This window comes from Oncorhynchus gorbuscha, linkage group LG02, assembly GCF_021184085.1.
Source record: "Oncorhynchus gorbuscha isolate QuinsamMale2020 ecotype Even-year linkage group LG02, OgorEven_v1.0, whole genome shotgun sequence".
Taxonomy (NCBI): Eukaryota; Metazoa; Chordata; class Actinopteri; order Salmoniformes; family Salmonidae; genus Oncorhynchus; species Oncorhynchus gorbuscha.
The window spans coordinates 99371368-99387418 of NC_060174.1; the positions used below are offsets into that span (position 1 = coordinate 99371368).

At 43.0% G+C, this 16051-nt stretch overlaps 2 protein-coding genes across 6 annotated transcripts in view; one reads left to right on the plus strand and one right to left on the minus strand.

The window, feature by feature from the left end:
- LOC124014129 (rho GTPase-activating protein 26-like) overlaps positions 1 to 4302 on the plus strand; it is a 173781-nt gene extending 169479 nt beyond the window's left edge. For 2 of the 3 annotated variants that reach the window (XM_046328882.1, XM_046328866.1), the window contains one exon: positions 3066 to 4302. In XM_046328882.1, coding sequence (XP_046184838.1) covers positions 3066 to 3154 — 89 coding nt within the window. In that variant the 3' untranslated portion in view covers positions 3155 to 4302. The remainder of the gene's footprint in view (positions 1 to 3065) is intronic. The other variant, XM_046328875.1, reaches the window with a different exon arrangement.
- Positions 4303 to 7011: 2709 nt separating this feature from the next.
- Positions 7012 to 16051, minus strand: part of LOC124014148 (glucocorticoid receptor) — a 112960-nt gene continuing 103920 nt past the window's right edge. For all 3 annotated transcript variants that reach the window (XM_046328903.1, XM_046328911.1, XM_046328894.1), the window contains 2 exons: positions 10994 to 11151; positions 7012 to 10504 (listed from right to left, as the gene is read on the minus strand). In XM_046328903.1, the coding sequence (XP_046184859.1) occupies positions 10334 to 10504; positions 10994 to 11151 (329 nt within the window). In that variant the 3' untranslated portion in view covers positions 7012 to 10333. The remainder of the gene's footprint in view (positions 10505 to 10993; positions 11152 to 16051) is intronic.

The following is a 16051-nucleotide window of genomic DNA, read 5'->3' on the forward strand; positions in this document are numbered from 1 at the left end:
GATCCTCTCATGCTCTGTCGGGTTAGAAGGGGAGCATCGCAGCACAGGTATTCTCAGGTCTTTACAGGGATGTTAGACCGAGTACAAGTCCAGGCTCTGGCTCGGCCAATCAAGGACATTCAGAGACTTGTCCTGAAGCCACTCCTGCGTTGTCATGACTGTGTGCTTACGGTCGTTGTCCTGTTGGAAGGTGAACCTTCACCCCAGGCTTAGGTCTTGAGCACTCTGGTGCAGGTTTCCATCAAGGATCTCTCTGTACTTTGCTCCTTTCCCTCGATCATATTTATAGTATTTCTGTTTTACTTTGTCATTATGGGGTATTGTGTGTAGATTGATGAGGAACATTTTTTATTTAATTTTATTTAATTAATTTTCGAATAAAGCTGTAACGTAAGAAAATGTGGAAAAAGTCAAGGGGTCTGAATATTTTCTGAATACATGATACAGTGCCATGCGAAAGTATTCGGCCCCCTTGAACTTTGCGACCTTTTGCCACATTTCAGACTTCAAACATAAAGATATAAAACTGTATTTTTTTGTGAAGAATCAACAACAAGTAGGACACAATCATGAAGTGGAACGACATTTATTGGATATTTCAAACTTTTTTAACAAATCAAAAACTGAAAAATTGGGCGTGCAAAATTATTCAGCCCCCTTAAGTTAATACTTTGTAGCGCCAACTTTTTTCTGCGATTACAGCTGTAAGTCGCTTGGGGTATGTCTCTATCAGTTTTGCACATCGAGAGACTGACATTTTTTCCCATGTCTCCTTGCAAAACAGCTCGAGCTCAGTGAGGTTGGATGGAGAGCATTTGTGAACAGCAGTTTTCAGTTCTTTCCACAGATTCTCAATTGGATTCAGGTCTGGACTTTGACTTGGCCATTCTAACACCTGGATATGTTTATTTTTGAACCATTCCATTGTAGATTTTGCTTTATGTCTTGGATCATTGTCTTGTTGGAAGACAAATCTCTGTCCCAGTCTCAGGTCTTTTGCAGACTCCATCAGGTTTTCTTCCAGAATGGTCCTGTATTTGGCTCCATCCATCCTCCCATCAATTTTAACCATCTTCCCTGTCCCTGCTGAAGAAAAGCAGGCCCAAACCATGATGCTGCCACCACCATGTTTGACAGTGGGGATGGTGTGTTCAGGGTGATGGGCTGTGTTGCTTTTACGCCAAACATAACATTTTGCATTGTTGCCAAAAAGTTCAATTTTGGTTTCATCTGACCAGAGCACCTTCTTCCACATGTTTGGTGTGTCTCCCAGGTGGCTTGTGGCAAACTTTAAACGACACTTTTTATGGATATCTTTAAGAAATGGCTTTCTTCTTGCCACTCTTCCATAAAGGCCAAATTTGTGCAATATACGACTGATTGTTGTCCTATGGACAGAGTCTCCCACCTCAGCTGTAGATCTCTGCAGTTCATCCAGAGTGATCATGGGCTTCTTGGCTGCATCTCTGATCAGTCTTCTCCTTGTATGAGCTGAAAGTTTAGAGGGACGGCCAGGTCTTGGTAGATTTGCAGTGGTCTGATACTCCTTCCATTTCAATAGTATCGCTTGCACAGTGCTCCTTGGGATGTTTAAAGCTTGGGAAATCTTTTTGTATCCAAATCCGGCTTTAAACTTCTTCACAACAGTATCTCGGACCTGCCTGGTGTGTTCCTTGTTCTTCATGATGCTCTCTGCGCTTTTAACGGACCTCTGAGACTATCACAGTGCAGGTGCATTTATACGGAGACTTGATTACACACAGGTGGATTGTATTAATCATCATTAGTCATTTAGGTCAACATTGGATCATTCAGAGATCCTCACTGAACTTCTGGAGAGAGTATGCTGCACTGAAAGTAAAGGGGCTGAATAATTTTGGACATATGCAGTGTTTACTGTGAAATTTGATTGCCTTAAAATGTCAATTGCGCTTTAACGCTTAACTTCCACAATACGGATTGAATAGAACAAGTGAGTTTTCACACTCATTTATGTGCAGAAGTTCTCTTCTCAACTCTCTGAATAAACTGTCAACTCTCTGAATAGCCTGTCAACTCTGAGTAACCTGTCAACTCTCTGAGTAACCTGTCAACTCTCTGAATAACCTGTCAACTCTCTGAAAACCTGTCAACTCTCTGAATAACCTGCCAACTCTCTGAAAACCTGTCAAATCTCTGAATAACCTGTCAAATCTCTGAATAACCTGTTAACTCTCTGAATAACCTGTCAAATCTCTGAATAACCTGTCAAATCTCTGAATAACCTGTCAACTCTCTGAGCAACCTGTCAACTCTCTGAGTAACCTGTCAACTCTCTGAGTAACCTGTCAACTCTCTGAGTAACCTGTCAACTCTCTGAATAACCTGTCAACTCTCTGACTAACCTGTCAACTCTGACTAACCTGTCAACTCTCTGAATAACCTGTCAACTCTCTGAATAACCTGTCAACTCTCTGAATAACCTGTCAACTCTCTGAATAACCTGTCAACTCTCTGAATAACCTGTCAACTCTCTGAATAACCTGTCAACTCTCTGAATAACCTGTCAACTCTCTGAGTAACCTGTCAACTCTCTGAGTAACCTGTCATTTCTCAGTGCTATATTTTGTTTATAGGTTTTTTTTTTGTTTTAAAAATATAGAGAACACAGACCTATGGACTGATACATTTTCAATAATGTATGTAATTGCAATGACCCCTTATGTAAATTGTATCTACAGCCAGCCTGTAATGGAGCTTCATGTTTTCATTGTGGCTTGGGTCATCAATGCTGCTAGCGGTCATCAATGCTGCTAGGGGTCATCAATGCTGCTAGGGGTCACAGTTGCACACTGGGGTCTTGTTCATCTTATACCACCTTCTCAAGAAGTATGCAGTGGTGTGTGTCACCCCCCTCTGATTCTTCCCATAACCACCAGAGTGCCACTGTCCCAGCTGTCAGTAGCTACTCACCATATTGGTCTCTGCTTTCAAATGAGGAATATCTAATGTTCTGTTGGATAACATGAGAGGCGGTCAACGGTTGAGAACAGCTCAGCTATGTGCATCTGTCTCTCATCCCTCAGTTCATTCCTCCAGGGAGCCAGGCTGGCTGGAAGGTACCCTGGACGGCAGGACGGGCCTGATACCGGAGAACTATGTGGAGTTTGTGTAGTCCTGGATCAGGACTGAACTGGAGAGACCACGCAGCTGCACTGTTTCCCTGCAGCTTATTGGAAGTCTGGAGCACAGAGTGCTCCCTGCTGTGCATGGTCATGAATCTGGAATTCAGCAGCAGACTGTGTGTGTGTGCGTGCGTGCATGCGTGCGTGTGTGTGTTTTTTGCTTTGTTGCTACAAAAGCTCATTCCCCTGTTCATTGAATTGCACTGCCACTGCTTTTAGTATCTTCTATTATCAGTTGTTGGAATTTAGGAATACGTTTCCATTTTGGGGCGGGAAAAAAGTAATTGGTCTGAGGTTTGGACTGCTGTCCAACTTCTCTTCCTGTGTACTGCCTGTAGGAACAGGGCGGCTGGTAGCCTAGCGGTTAAGAGCGTTGGCCCAGTAACCCAATGGTCGTTGGTTTGAATCCACAATCTGACTAGATGAAAAGTCTGTTGTGCCCTTGAGCAAGGCACTTAACCCTAATTGCTCTTGTAAATAGCTCTGGAGCGTCTGCTAAAATGTCAAATGTCACAATGAATGGAGTTGACTGTGTGGGGGGCTTTCATCTCTAAATGATAGGGGGGTATTTTTCAGCGAGTATCGCTATAAATGTAAGCGCCTTGCATTGGCAACCCGGTATTCCCCTAGACAAAATAGACCACAGCTGCTGTTGTACCAAACAGTACAGCTGTGGGAGCATATATTAACTCCCGGTTACACACATTTAATAGCTTTTTTTATTTAATAAAATGGAACTACTGGGTGAAATTGTCTCAAAAAACCTAGAAAGTTAACTGAACTGTTTTCATGAACTGAATTTTTTTCTTTTTTTTCTTAACAGGTAGAGTGTAAAAAATGTTTTAATGTGAAACTAGACCACTTATGTTATTTATATACATTTTCAAAGCTGAGATCTGAACTGTATTGTTTTAGAGTGTATTAACATTGTAAATACATTTGATAAGGTATCATTTTCTAAGTATGACATTTTGTATTGTAGCATATTAACTGATTTGTTTTTTAGCATCTTAGTTGCTACATTTTTTGTGTCATTGATTTCCTGTCCATTGGGAGCCTGAATATTCTTTCTGATCAAATTAATCATGAACAAGGTTGTATAGAAGATAATCTATTAAAGACCAACATTGAACTCGCAGATCTGTCCTAGTTTCTTCATGCGGCAGGGTAGCCTAGGTGGTTAGAGCATTGGACTAGGTTGCAAGTCCAAATCCCCGAGCTGACAAGGTACAAATCTGTCGTTCTGCCCCTGAACAAGGCAGTTAACCCACTGTTCCTAGGCCATCATTGAAAATAAGAATTTGTTCTTAACTGACTTGCCTGGTTAAATAAAAGTAAAAATAAATGTCTTAATGCCTTGGATTTTATAGACCTATTCTGAGCACTGGCATGTCATAATGGATGCCAAGGGAACCCCACATTTCTTTCCAAGATTATGATTTTTTTTTAAATATATATATTTAGTCTGTTTCATAATTTTCCTTCAGTTTACAAGAGGCTGAATGTATCTCACAGGAGAAAGCATCTGAGTGAGTGAAAGAGCTCCTCTGTGTCTCTCTACATGTAGGCCATTTATCTGATGCTGTCTGGTCCAAACGAGTATGACATTGTTGCCAACCGTAGCTTTGAGCTAAACTGAACGAGCTCAACTGTGTATGGTCCTGGTGCACCAAAAAAAGTGTCAAGAGAAGCCAGCTTTAATTTGGCTTCTATCAAATCCCATCGAGAGCATACGTCGGTGACAGAAAAAATAGAATTGTTGCATCTCGTTGAGTTGTCCTCCGATGGCCAGCTAGCCGAGTTGTCCTCCGACGGCCAGCTAGCCGAGTTGTCCTCCGACGGCCAGCTAGCCGAGTTGTCCTCCGACGGCCAGCTAGCCGAGTTGTCCTCCGGCGGCCAGCTAGCCGAGTTGTCCTCCGGCGGCCAGCTAGCCGAGTTGTCCTCCGGCGGCCAGCTAGCCGAGTTGTCCTCCGACGGCCAGCTAGCCGAGTTGTCCTCCGACGGCCAGCTAGCCGAGTTGTCCTCCGACGGCCAGCTAGCCGAGTTGTCCTCCGACGGCCAGCTAGCCAAATGGTCCCTTTCCTAAATTAGCCATGGATGGAAATAGGGATTTAGACTTGTGGTTTTCCTTAATTATCCGTACTGGCCAATGATTATAATGACTATTCTGATCCAACCATTAATTCATACATTGTGCCTCTGGCCTGAGAGGATGGAAATTGAATATGTAGCTAGATGTAGAATGCTAATGTTAACGAGCTAACGTCCATGAAAGGAAGTTAGCCGAACAAGAATTTTAGCCAGGTACCCTAGGACAAGAAATTAAAACGTGTACTGTATGACAGAGTGACAGACCGTTTCGTCAACTTGGAAGAGAGGATGGCATTGGCGTTTCTCTACAAGTAGGGTGAGTCAACATGTTTTTCTACTTGCACAAACACAGAGGAATCAGAACCATGGACAGCCACATCATGTTTCGTTTACATTGAACCAAATTGTTTTTGGTATTATTTAGTTGTCACTATATTAGACTAAGCAGAGGTGATTTAATGACATTGAAATTGAAATAGTGTCTTTATAGTGGAGGTAGCTGCTGTTTTCTTTGCCACTTGTGGTAACTCCATGGTTCTAAATCAATAGTTGTTTAGTGGTCCAAAAATGTCAGAAACATTAACTTGCTTGACCATGCTGTAAGTCATGTAACTGTCTGTTACTGGACAGAGGTTGCTCTCCTATTTTGTGATGAAACAAAGGTGTGGTATATCACATCTGCAGTGATTTTACCCACGCACCGCTACTGGTTCTGAGTAGACAACCCTAATATAACAATTTTCGATATGAAAAAACGTATTCAAAATAAAGGGAATTCCAACTCATTCCGCAGAGGGCCGAGTGTCTGCGTGTTTTTGCTCCCCCTTTGTACTTGATTGATTAAGGCCACTAATTAGTAAGGAACTCCCCATCACCTGGTTGTGTAGGTCTTAATTGAAAGGAAAACCCCACCTTCTGTGGATACATTTGACACCTGTAGTGTAGAGTATTGAAGCCAAGACAGACCTGGGTTGTATTTGTTATGCACTCATTTTTGTTTTCCGTTGCAAAAGGTTTTGATAAATTGTGCCCAAATAATTTTAACCCTGGCCAGACGATGAATATGATAACTAAGCTGGCTGATATTAAAATGACAGTTCACCTCAATTAAAAATGGACCTAATCACGGAGGTGGTAGATTCAATCAATAAGGCCCGAGGGGGTGTTGTATAGGGTCAATAATATACCACGGCTAAGGGCTGTTAAGCACAACGCAACTTGGAGTGCCTTCATACATGCCTTAGCTGTGGTACAGTATGTTGGCCATATACTGTACCACAAACCCCTGAGGTGCCTTATTGGTATTAGAAACTGGTTGCCAAGGTTATTAGGTAACTAGTAGAACAGTAAACAAAAGATTTTGCATCATACTGTGATATATTGTCTGATTTCACCACTGTTTTTAGCCAATCAGCATCCAGATCTCAAACTACCCGGTTTATAATGCTCCAGATAACTCCCATCCATGACCTCACAGTGACTTCAAACCAGCTATGTTAGCAACGTAAGCCCTTTAGAAGTTGAACACGGAATAGGCTTACGGTCATTTCTCAAATATTTCCTCAGGTGGTGAACAGGTTCCCAGCTCCAGAAAGTTTGATGGAGTCAAAACATTTTATACACAGTGATATTGAAATTGTAATTTCCTTTGAAGTTCCTGTTAAATTGTATGTCTGATGTCATCCAACAAACAGAGTTAAGAAAAATGTGTCATTCATCAAGACAAATTTGGAGGCCTAAGAAATGACTTGAGAAATGATTGAGCAATCTTTTATTTTATGAACAGGTTTATCTGGAGAAACATTTGATAATCATCTAGGAGGTCGTGAAGTGAAACTAGAGCAACCAGAACTACAGACATTTTAGTCCAACATTTAATCAAATTGGTGAAAATATTGACATTGACAGCGGTAATACAAACTATTTTGTAAACAAATAGACAATGTATATATTCTTTACATTTGGATTACATGTACAGAACTGAAATACAAACAGAACAGACTTTAATGAAAGCCATATACCAGTGAAATATGATCTACCCTCAATCTTTAAAGATACTATTTGCATGTATTTTATACAGAAAATACTCTCTCAACCAGTATGAGGTTGAGATGAGGTAGTGAATTAACATATATTTGTAGATTCTTGTAGGCCGTTTTGTGGTTCGTAGACCAAAACAAATCACTCTGAAATGAGGCAGGTCAATATTTAGTGTTGGCAGTGAAAAACGACAATTTATTTTCTTTCACTGCAAAGACTTGAGTACAGACCTACCTCCTTTCCTATTTATTATGAAACGTGGTAGTGCAAATTCTCTGGTAGATTACTTTCACACAAATACCTTTTTTTAAATCTATTTTTAAATGACTGGTTAATCCTCACAGCAATATACAAGAGACCAAAGCCTAGACCATTACAAAATATATTTAAAAATAGGTACTATAATTGGATAATAAGTGCTACTGTAAATGTAACTGGCTGCTTGAATACTTCTGATCTCTCTGCTTTGGCAACTCTGTTGCACTATACAAAATATACTCCAGTCCTTCATCCCCTCCCAAAACCCACATTTTCTAAAACAAAGTGGTCTTTCATATAATCTTTCCCATTGATTTATAGAATTTATATTTAGTCAGACAACTTATTAACACTTTCTAAGTACATATGCAATACATTTATCTTTGTCAAACACAAACCAACAGAAAAAATAAAACAATTACTGTCTTACTCATCAAATGCACAAAAAGACAGTAAAATTATTCATATCAAAGAGGATCAAACTGATATTCAAAATTACTGAAAATGGTTTTAAAAGAAATCCATTTTCAAAAGCATTGACAGTTAAGTTTTCCTGAATTTAAACCCACATGTTTATATGGCTCTCTGTCTCCCTTTCGCAAGGCCTTAAGTGAAACTTGTTTGGAAAAAACAAAAAAACATTTGTATAGGAATATACAGGTATTCTGTCAAAAGTTGTCATGAAACATGTATTAATCAAAACTTCAGGGGATGTTACCCTATATGTACGTACGTCTACGGCAATACAGTGATCATTAGGATATGATCAAGCTGGCTTGACCAATCGAAGACCAGACCAGAGACAGTCCTCTAACACTACGTGAAAGTAAACCAAAATATGTCAATCTCCCCCCCAAAACACGCACAGAGAGCAATCACCAGGGGATCCATCTCACGTGGTCATTCCAGCAGTCTGACTGAAAGGATGACTACATGAGGTAGTTAGACCACATGGCTGCCATTGTTAACAATCCTGGCATAATGATTACGAAGAAGGAGCTTAGAAGTTGGAATAAGGCCAAGTAGAAAGCCTTATAGCAATGATTCTGCACTTGCACTCCAAAAGCCATGTTACTTTGTGCATAAGCTGGTGTTTGGCGATTACCTCAAGAGAGCGAGAATGACTTCTAGCGGGGACTGCGAACTTCCTTTTCACAGGGAAATGTGCAGGTCACCATACTTTGATAGCATTACAAAACACCATTGCAAGTTCAAGAGTCTCAGAGTACAAGTATACAAAATGGCTTGAAAACATTTACATGATCTAGTGAACAACAATCAATACTTGTATTCCTCGTTTAGCTGGTGTACTTAATATTTTTACCCAATAATATTTTTTATAAAATGAGCACCCTGAAGCATAGAATAATAATGCTTGGACAGCAAAACAATGACACAGTTCTGGTTTGGCACTAGTATAATACATACAGGTGGTGGTAAAAGGGGCCAAACTGAAGAGCTTGTGACATTTGACAGAATTTGCAACTCCCAGAGAATAGTGACTGTGCGTATGCTCTCAAACTCAGCTTCACGCATCATAAGAAATAGGGTTTGACAACTTTGAAAATAAATACTTCCGTTTTCATATCATATGAACAAACTTGTTCAGGTCATTACGTTCTGTCTCTCTCACTCACAGACAATCATTAGGTCATTACTTTCTGTCTCTCTCACTCACAGACAATCATTAGCCACTGCTGCAAACTCCCATCCCATCTCCCTGTAGTAACCAAAAATATATAGATTTTATATTTGAGATTCTTCAAAGTAGCCACACTTTGCCTGGATGACAGCTTTGCACACTCTTGACATTCTCTCAACCTGATTTTCACTGGTATATTTTTGTTGTTGTTGTAGAAAATAGTAAAAATAAATAAAAACCCTGGACTGACTATAAGTGTGTCAACTTTTGCCTGGTACTGTAAAGGTTGAACTGATGTTTCACCTATAACAAATGTGAATCTTTTTTCCCCACGGTTGAATTCTGACATTCTGTATGTGACATAAGCCCAGACATGGGCAGGAACCAAATTCTCCTTATGAATAATTAATACCACAAAGCATTATTGATGCTTTTGAGTATAACAACTACCGAAAGGTTGCGGAGAATGAAATTGGACATACATGTGGGATTACCTTACATAAGGAGCTCACTCTCGCTAGGTCACTTCTGGGGATCATTAAGAGGCCCACTTGAGAAAAGAAACATGGCTGTTAAGAGAACAGAAACTACCATTGTGATTAACAGATAGAAATGCATACAAAAGTGTTTATATTAGATTCCTATGCAAAATACTTGCTTTTGACAGTTTGAGAAGAATAGCTATAGACAGTCTGCAAAGCTAAACCAAAAAAAGGCACATTTTCCCTTTTCTGATAATCTTGTGTAAAAAAAAGAGCCAGTGTGTGCATGCATAAAATCAATTCAAAATATGAATCTCTTTTCATTGGTAAAATTTGATTCCTCCAATCTCACAATAATCTACTGTTATGAAGTGATTCATGGTCTAAACACGACTCCAGAACAGTTTTTGTTTGATTCAGAAGGGTCAGTCTAGGTTGTGACCTGTCGCTCGGTCACTGTGTCATTCTCCTTTGCAAGTTCTATTTCTCCACCGGAGTCCTCTGGGAAACCGATTCAGGAGCATGCTCTCTCTACATTAATCCGTACTGGTGGGGGTCCTGGGCCATCTGCAGGGAAAATAGGCGGGTGTGGCTGGCTGGCTGGCTGGCTGGCTGGCGGGCGGGCGAGAGGACGGAAGGCAGGGGAGGCTGGGGTTTTAAGGCATTGTGTCATGGTTTAAGGCATGAAACAGAAGTGGCTTGACGCTCCCATCTTTGAATTTCGGTAACTGGTTGCTGATGATCTCAGCCAGCATCTCCGGGAACTCCACGCTCAGGGATTTATTCACAAATGTGTAGAAACAGATCTGCAGGAGACCCCCCACCATCTGTGGAAACAACAGGGTATTTTTTTGCGGTCTTTCACTAGGCGCAGATTGGCAACAATAGAGCAACATGCAAGGGTGCTTAGCTACTGTTTGGTACAGTGCACAGTGTCAAGCCATCTTTCACATTGATAGCATAGCTGGAAAAGGAAGCTTGTGACACATTCTAATGAGCTCTTCTAACTCAAGAGGTTGACAAATACACATAGAACAACAACAGTGCAGTCTCAACTGCTCATCATGCATACTGGAACTCTGTAACAGGTTGATTTGTTGGTATGTTGACAAGTAGAAGATGTAATATGTGTGTGTGTGTTGTGGATGGGGATACTCTTTCGTTGTATTTATTTAGGCAGGATAGGCCAAGCAGTAACACTTGCCATTGTTTACCAGGAAGTCCTGGGTTCCATAAGTCCCTGGAAAACAGTGGCATGTGTTGGTGAATGGTGTTGTGTTGCTGTGTGAGTAGGCTGGGTTCAGCCTCAGTCTCACCTCTTGCATGGAGTCCAATAGCTTAGTAAGTTGATAGAACCTCTGCCAGTTCTGGCTGGAGTTCTCTTCCCGCTTGACGATGGCCTTCCCCAGCTCCTTGATGTAGGTCATGCGGATCTCATCAAACACAGCCTGGCTCTTCAATCCATCCTTTGGTACTGTAAGCACAAATGAAGGAGGGCGGGAGGGAGGGAGAAAAACATACAAACAATCTTTTACACATCATGCATTTAAGGCAGTGTATGTCAATATAGTACTTACGTCATTACAAAAAAGCCATAATGAAAAGCTTGGGATGTAACCTCAATCCGTCTACCAACATTCACGCTAGACAATCTGACCTACAGCTACGCTCGGTAAGGAAGGAGTCTCTTTTGACCCAGAGTCTCCTAGTCTGAACACTGCCCATTATCCTGTCACTACGGTCTCATACACACCACCCACCCCTTCCATATCAACCACAATTAGGTCAATGGAAAATATTCAGAACCACAGGTAACGTCAATGGGTTTTATGCCGTCCCATTCTTCCCTGATGAGAGCCAGATGAAGGATCTACCGTTGACTGCAGGCTTCTGGGATCTTGGAATTAGGCCCAGGCAAAACCGCACTCAATGGATATTATGCAAAACAACATAGGTGGGAAATCGTCAAATACTCTCCAATTGTCTTATCAGATGAGAAATACAGTGGGGAGAACAAGTATTTGATAACCTGCAAAATCGGCAGTGTTTCGTACTTACAAGGCATGTTTATTTATTTATCCGTTATTTTACCAGGTAAGTTGACTGAGAACACGTTTTCATTTGCAGCAACGACCTGGGGAATAGTTACAGGGGAGAGGAGGGGGATGAATGAGCCAATTGTAAACTGGGGATTATTAGGTGACTGATGGTTTGAGGGCCAGATTGGGAATTTAGCCAGGACACCGGGGTTAACACCCCTACTCTTACAATAAGTGCCATGGGGTCTTTAATGAACTCAGAGAGTCAGGACACCTATTTAACGTCCCATCCAAAAGACGGCACCCGACACAGGGCAATGTCCCTAATCACTGCCCTGGAGCATTGGGATATTGTTATAGACCAGAGGAAAAAGTGCCTCCAACTGGCCCTCCAACACCACTTCCAGCAGCATCTGGTCTCCCATCCAGGAACTGACCAGGACCAACCCTGCTTAGCTTCAGAAGCAAGCCAGCAGTGGTATGCAGGGTGGTATGCTGCTGGCATGTAAACGTCTATTTTTATCATAGGGACACTTCAACTGTGAGAGACGGAATCTAAAACAAAAAAGCACCTTCTGGATGAGAACAGGCAGTGGCTCGGGTGGTTGTTGTCCTTGATGATCTTTTTGGCCTTCCTGTGACAGGTGTAGGTGTCCTGGAGGGCAGGCAGTTTGCCCCCGGTGATTCGTTGTGCAGACCTCACTACTCTCTGGAGAGCCTTACAGTTATGGGCAGAGCAGCTGCCGTACCAGGCGGTGATACAACCCGACAGGATGCTCTCGATTGTGCATCTGTAAAAGTTTGAGAGTGTTTTTGGTGACCTCCTGAGGTTGAATAGGCGCTGCTACGCCTTGTTCACCACGCTGTCTGTGTGGGTGGACCATTTCAGATTGTCCGTGATGTGTACGCCAAGGAACTTAAAACTTTCCACCCTCTCCACTGTCCCGTCAATGTGGATAGGGGGGTGCTGTTTCCTGAAGTCCACGATCATCTCCTTTGTTTTGTTGACATTGAGTGTGAGGTTATTTTCCTGAAATCATACTCCGAGGGCCCTCACCTCCTCCCTGTAGGCCGTCTCATCGCTGTTGGTAATCAAGCCTACCACTGTAGTGTCGTCTGCAAACTTGATGATTGAGTTGGAGGCGTGCATGGCTACGCAGTCGTGGGTGAACAGGGAGTACAGGAGAGGGCTGAGAATGCACCCTTGTGGACCCGGTGTTGAGGATCAGCGGGGTGGAGATGTTGTTACCTACCATCACCACATGGGGGGCGGCCGTCAGGAAGTCCAGGACCCAGTTGCACAGGGCGGAGTCGAGTTTGGAGGGTACTATTTATTTATTTTATTTCACCTTTATTTCACCAGGTAGGCTAGTTTAGAACAAGTTCTAATTTACAACTGCGACCTGGCCAAGATAAAGCATAGCAGTGTGAACAGACATCAACACAGAGTTACACATGGAGTAAACAATAAACAAGTCAATAATAAAAATAAATAAAGAAAAGAGTCTATATACATTGTGTGCAAAAGGCATGAGGAAGTAGGCGAACTACAATTTATCAGATTAACACTGGAATGATAAATGATCAGATGGTCATGTGCAGGTAGAGATACAGGTGTGCAAAAGAGCAGAAAAGTAAATAAATAAAAACAGTATGGGGATGAGGTAAGTCAATTGGGTGGGATATTTACCGATGGACTATGTACAGCTGCAGCGATCAGTGAGCTGCTCAGATAGCCGATGTTTAAAGTTGGTGAGGGAGATAAGTCTCCAACTTCAGCAATTTTTGCAATTCGTTCCAGTCACAGGCAGCAGAGGACTGGAAGGAAAGGCATTGGCTTTAGGGATGATCAATGAGATATACCTGCTGGAGCGCGTGCTACAGGTGGGTGTTGCCATCGTGACCAGTGAACTAAGATAAGGTGGAGATTTACCTAGCATAGTCTTGTAGATGACCTGGAGCCAGTGGGTCTGGCGACGAACATGTAGCGAGGGCCAGCCGACTAGAGCATACAGGTTGCAGTGGTGGGTGGTATAAGGTGCTTTAGTAACAAAACGGATGGCACAGTGATAAACTGCATCCAGTTTGCTGAGTAGAGTATTGGAAGCTATTTTGTAGATGACATCGCCAAAGTCGAGGATCGGTAGGATAGTCAGTTTTACTGGCGGCGTGAGTGAAGGAGGCTTTGTTGCAAAATAGAAAGCCGACTCTAGATTTGATTTTAGATTGGAGATGTTTGATATGAGTCTGGAAGGAGAGTTTACAGTCTAGCCAGACTCCTAGGTACTTATAGATGTCCACATATTCTAGGTCGGAACCATCCAGGGTGGTGATGCTAGTCGGCCGTGCGGGTGCAGGCAGTGAACGGTTGAAAAGCATGCATTTGGTTTTACTAGCGTTTAAGAGCAGTTGGCAGCCACGGAAGGAGTGTTGTACGGCATTGAAGCTCGTTTGGAGGTTAGATAGCACAGTGTCCAAGGAAGGGCCAGAAGTATACAGAATGGTGTCATCTGCGTAGAGGTGGATCAGGGAATCGCCCGCAGCAAGAGCAACATCATTGATATATACAGAAAAAAGAGTCGGCCCGAGAATTGAGCCCCGTGGCACCCCCATAGAGACTGCCAGAGGACCGGACAACATGCCCTCCGATTTTACACACTGAACTCTGTCTGCAAAGTAGTTGGTGAACCAGGCAAGGCAGTCATTGGAAAAACCGAGGCTACTGAGTCTGCCAATAACAATATGGTGATTGACAGAGTCGAAAGCCTTGGCCAGGTCGATGAAAACGGCTGCACAGTACTGTCTTTTATCAATGGCGGTTATGATATCGTTTAGTACCTTGAGTGTGGCTGAGGTGCACCCGTGACCGGCTCGGAAACCAGATTGCACAGCGGAGAAGGTACGGTGGGATTCAAGATGGTCAGTGATCTTTGTTGACTTGGCTTTCGAAGACCTTAGATAGGCAGGGCAGGATGGAATATAGATCTGTAACAGTTTGGGTCCAGGGTGTCTCCCCCTTTGAAGAGGGGGATGACTGCGGCAGCTTTCCAATCCTTGGGGATCTCAGACGATATGAAAGAGAGATTGAACAGGCTGTTAATAGGTGTTGCGACAATGGCGGCGGATAGTTTCAGAAATAGAGTGTCCAGATTGTCAAGCCCAGCTGATTTGTATGGTCCAGGTTTTGCAGCTCTTTCAGAACATCTGCTATCTAGATTTGGGTAAAGGAGAAGCTGGGAAGGGTTGGGCGAGTAGCTGCGGGTGGGGGGCAGAGCTGTTGGCCGAGGTTGGAGTAGCCAGGAGGAAGGCATGGCCAGCCGTTGAGAAATGCTTGTTGAAGTTTTCAATTATCATGGATTTATCCGTGGTAACCGTGTTACCTAGCCTCAGTGCAGTGGGCAGCTGGGAGGAGGTTCTCTTGTTCTCCATGGACTTTACAGTGTCCCAGAACGTTTTGGAGTTGGAGCTACAGGATGCAAATTTCTTCTTGAAAAAGCTGGCCTTTGCTTTCCTGACTGACTGCGTGTATTCGTTCCTGACTTCCCTGAACAGTTGCATATCGCGGGGACTATTCGATGCTATTGCAGTCCGGCACAGGATGTTTTTGTGCTGGTCGAGGGCAGTCAGGTCTGGAGTGAACCAAGGGCTATATCTGTTCTTAGTTGTGCATTTTTTGAACGGAGCATGCTTATCTAAGATGGTGAGGAAGTTACTTTTAAAGAATGACCAGGCATCCTCAACTGATGGGATGAGGTCAATATCCTTCCAGGATACCCGGGCCAGCTCGATTAGAAAGGCCTGCTCGCAGAAGTGTTTTAGGGAGCGTTTGACAGTGATGAGGGGTGGTCGTTTGACTGCGGACCCATAGCGGATACAGGCAATGAGGCAGTGACCGCTGAGATCCTGATTGAAGACAGCAGAGGTGTATTTGGAGGGCCAGTAAGTCAGGATAACGTGGGGGTGCCCTTGTTTACAGATGTAGGGTTGTAGGGTTGTACCTGGTGGGTTCCTTGATGATTTGTGTGAGATTGAGGGCATCTAGCTTAGATTGTAGGACTGCCGGGGTGTTAAGCATATCCCAGTTTAGGTCACCTAACAGAACAAACTCTGAAGCTAGATGGGGGGCGATCCATTCACAAATGGTGTCCAGGGCACAGCTGGGAGCTGAGCGGGGTCGGTAGCAGGCGGCAACAGTGAGAGACTTATTTCTGGAGAGATCATTTTTAAAATTAGAAGTTCGAACTGTTTGGGTATGGAACTGGAAAGTATGACATTACTTTGCAGGCTATCTCTGCAGTAGACTGCAACTCCTCCCTCTTTGGCAGTTCTATCTTG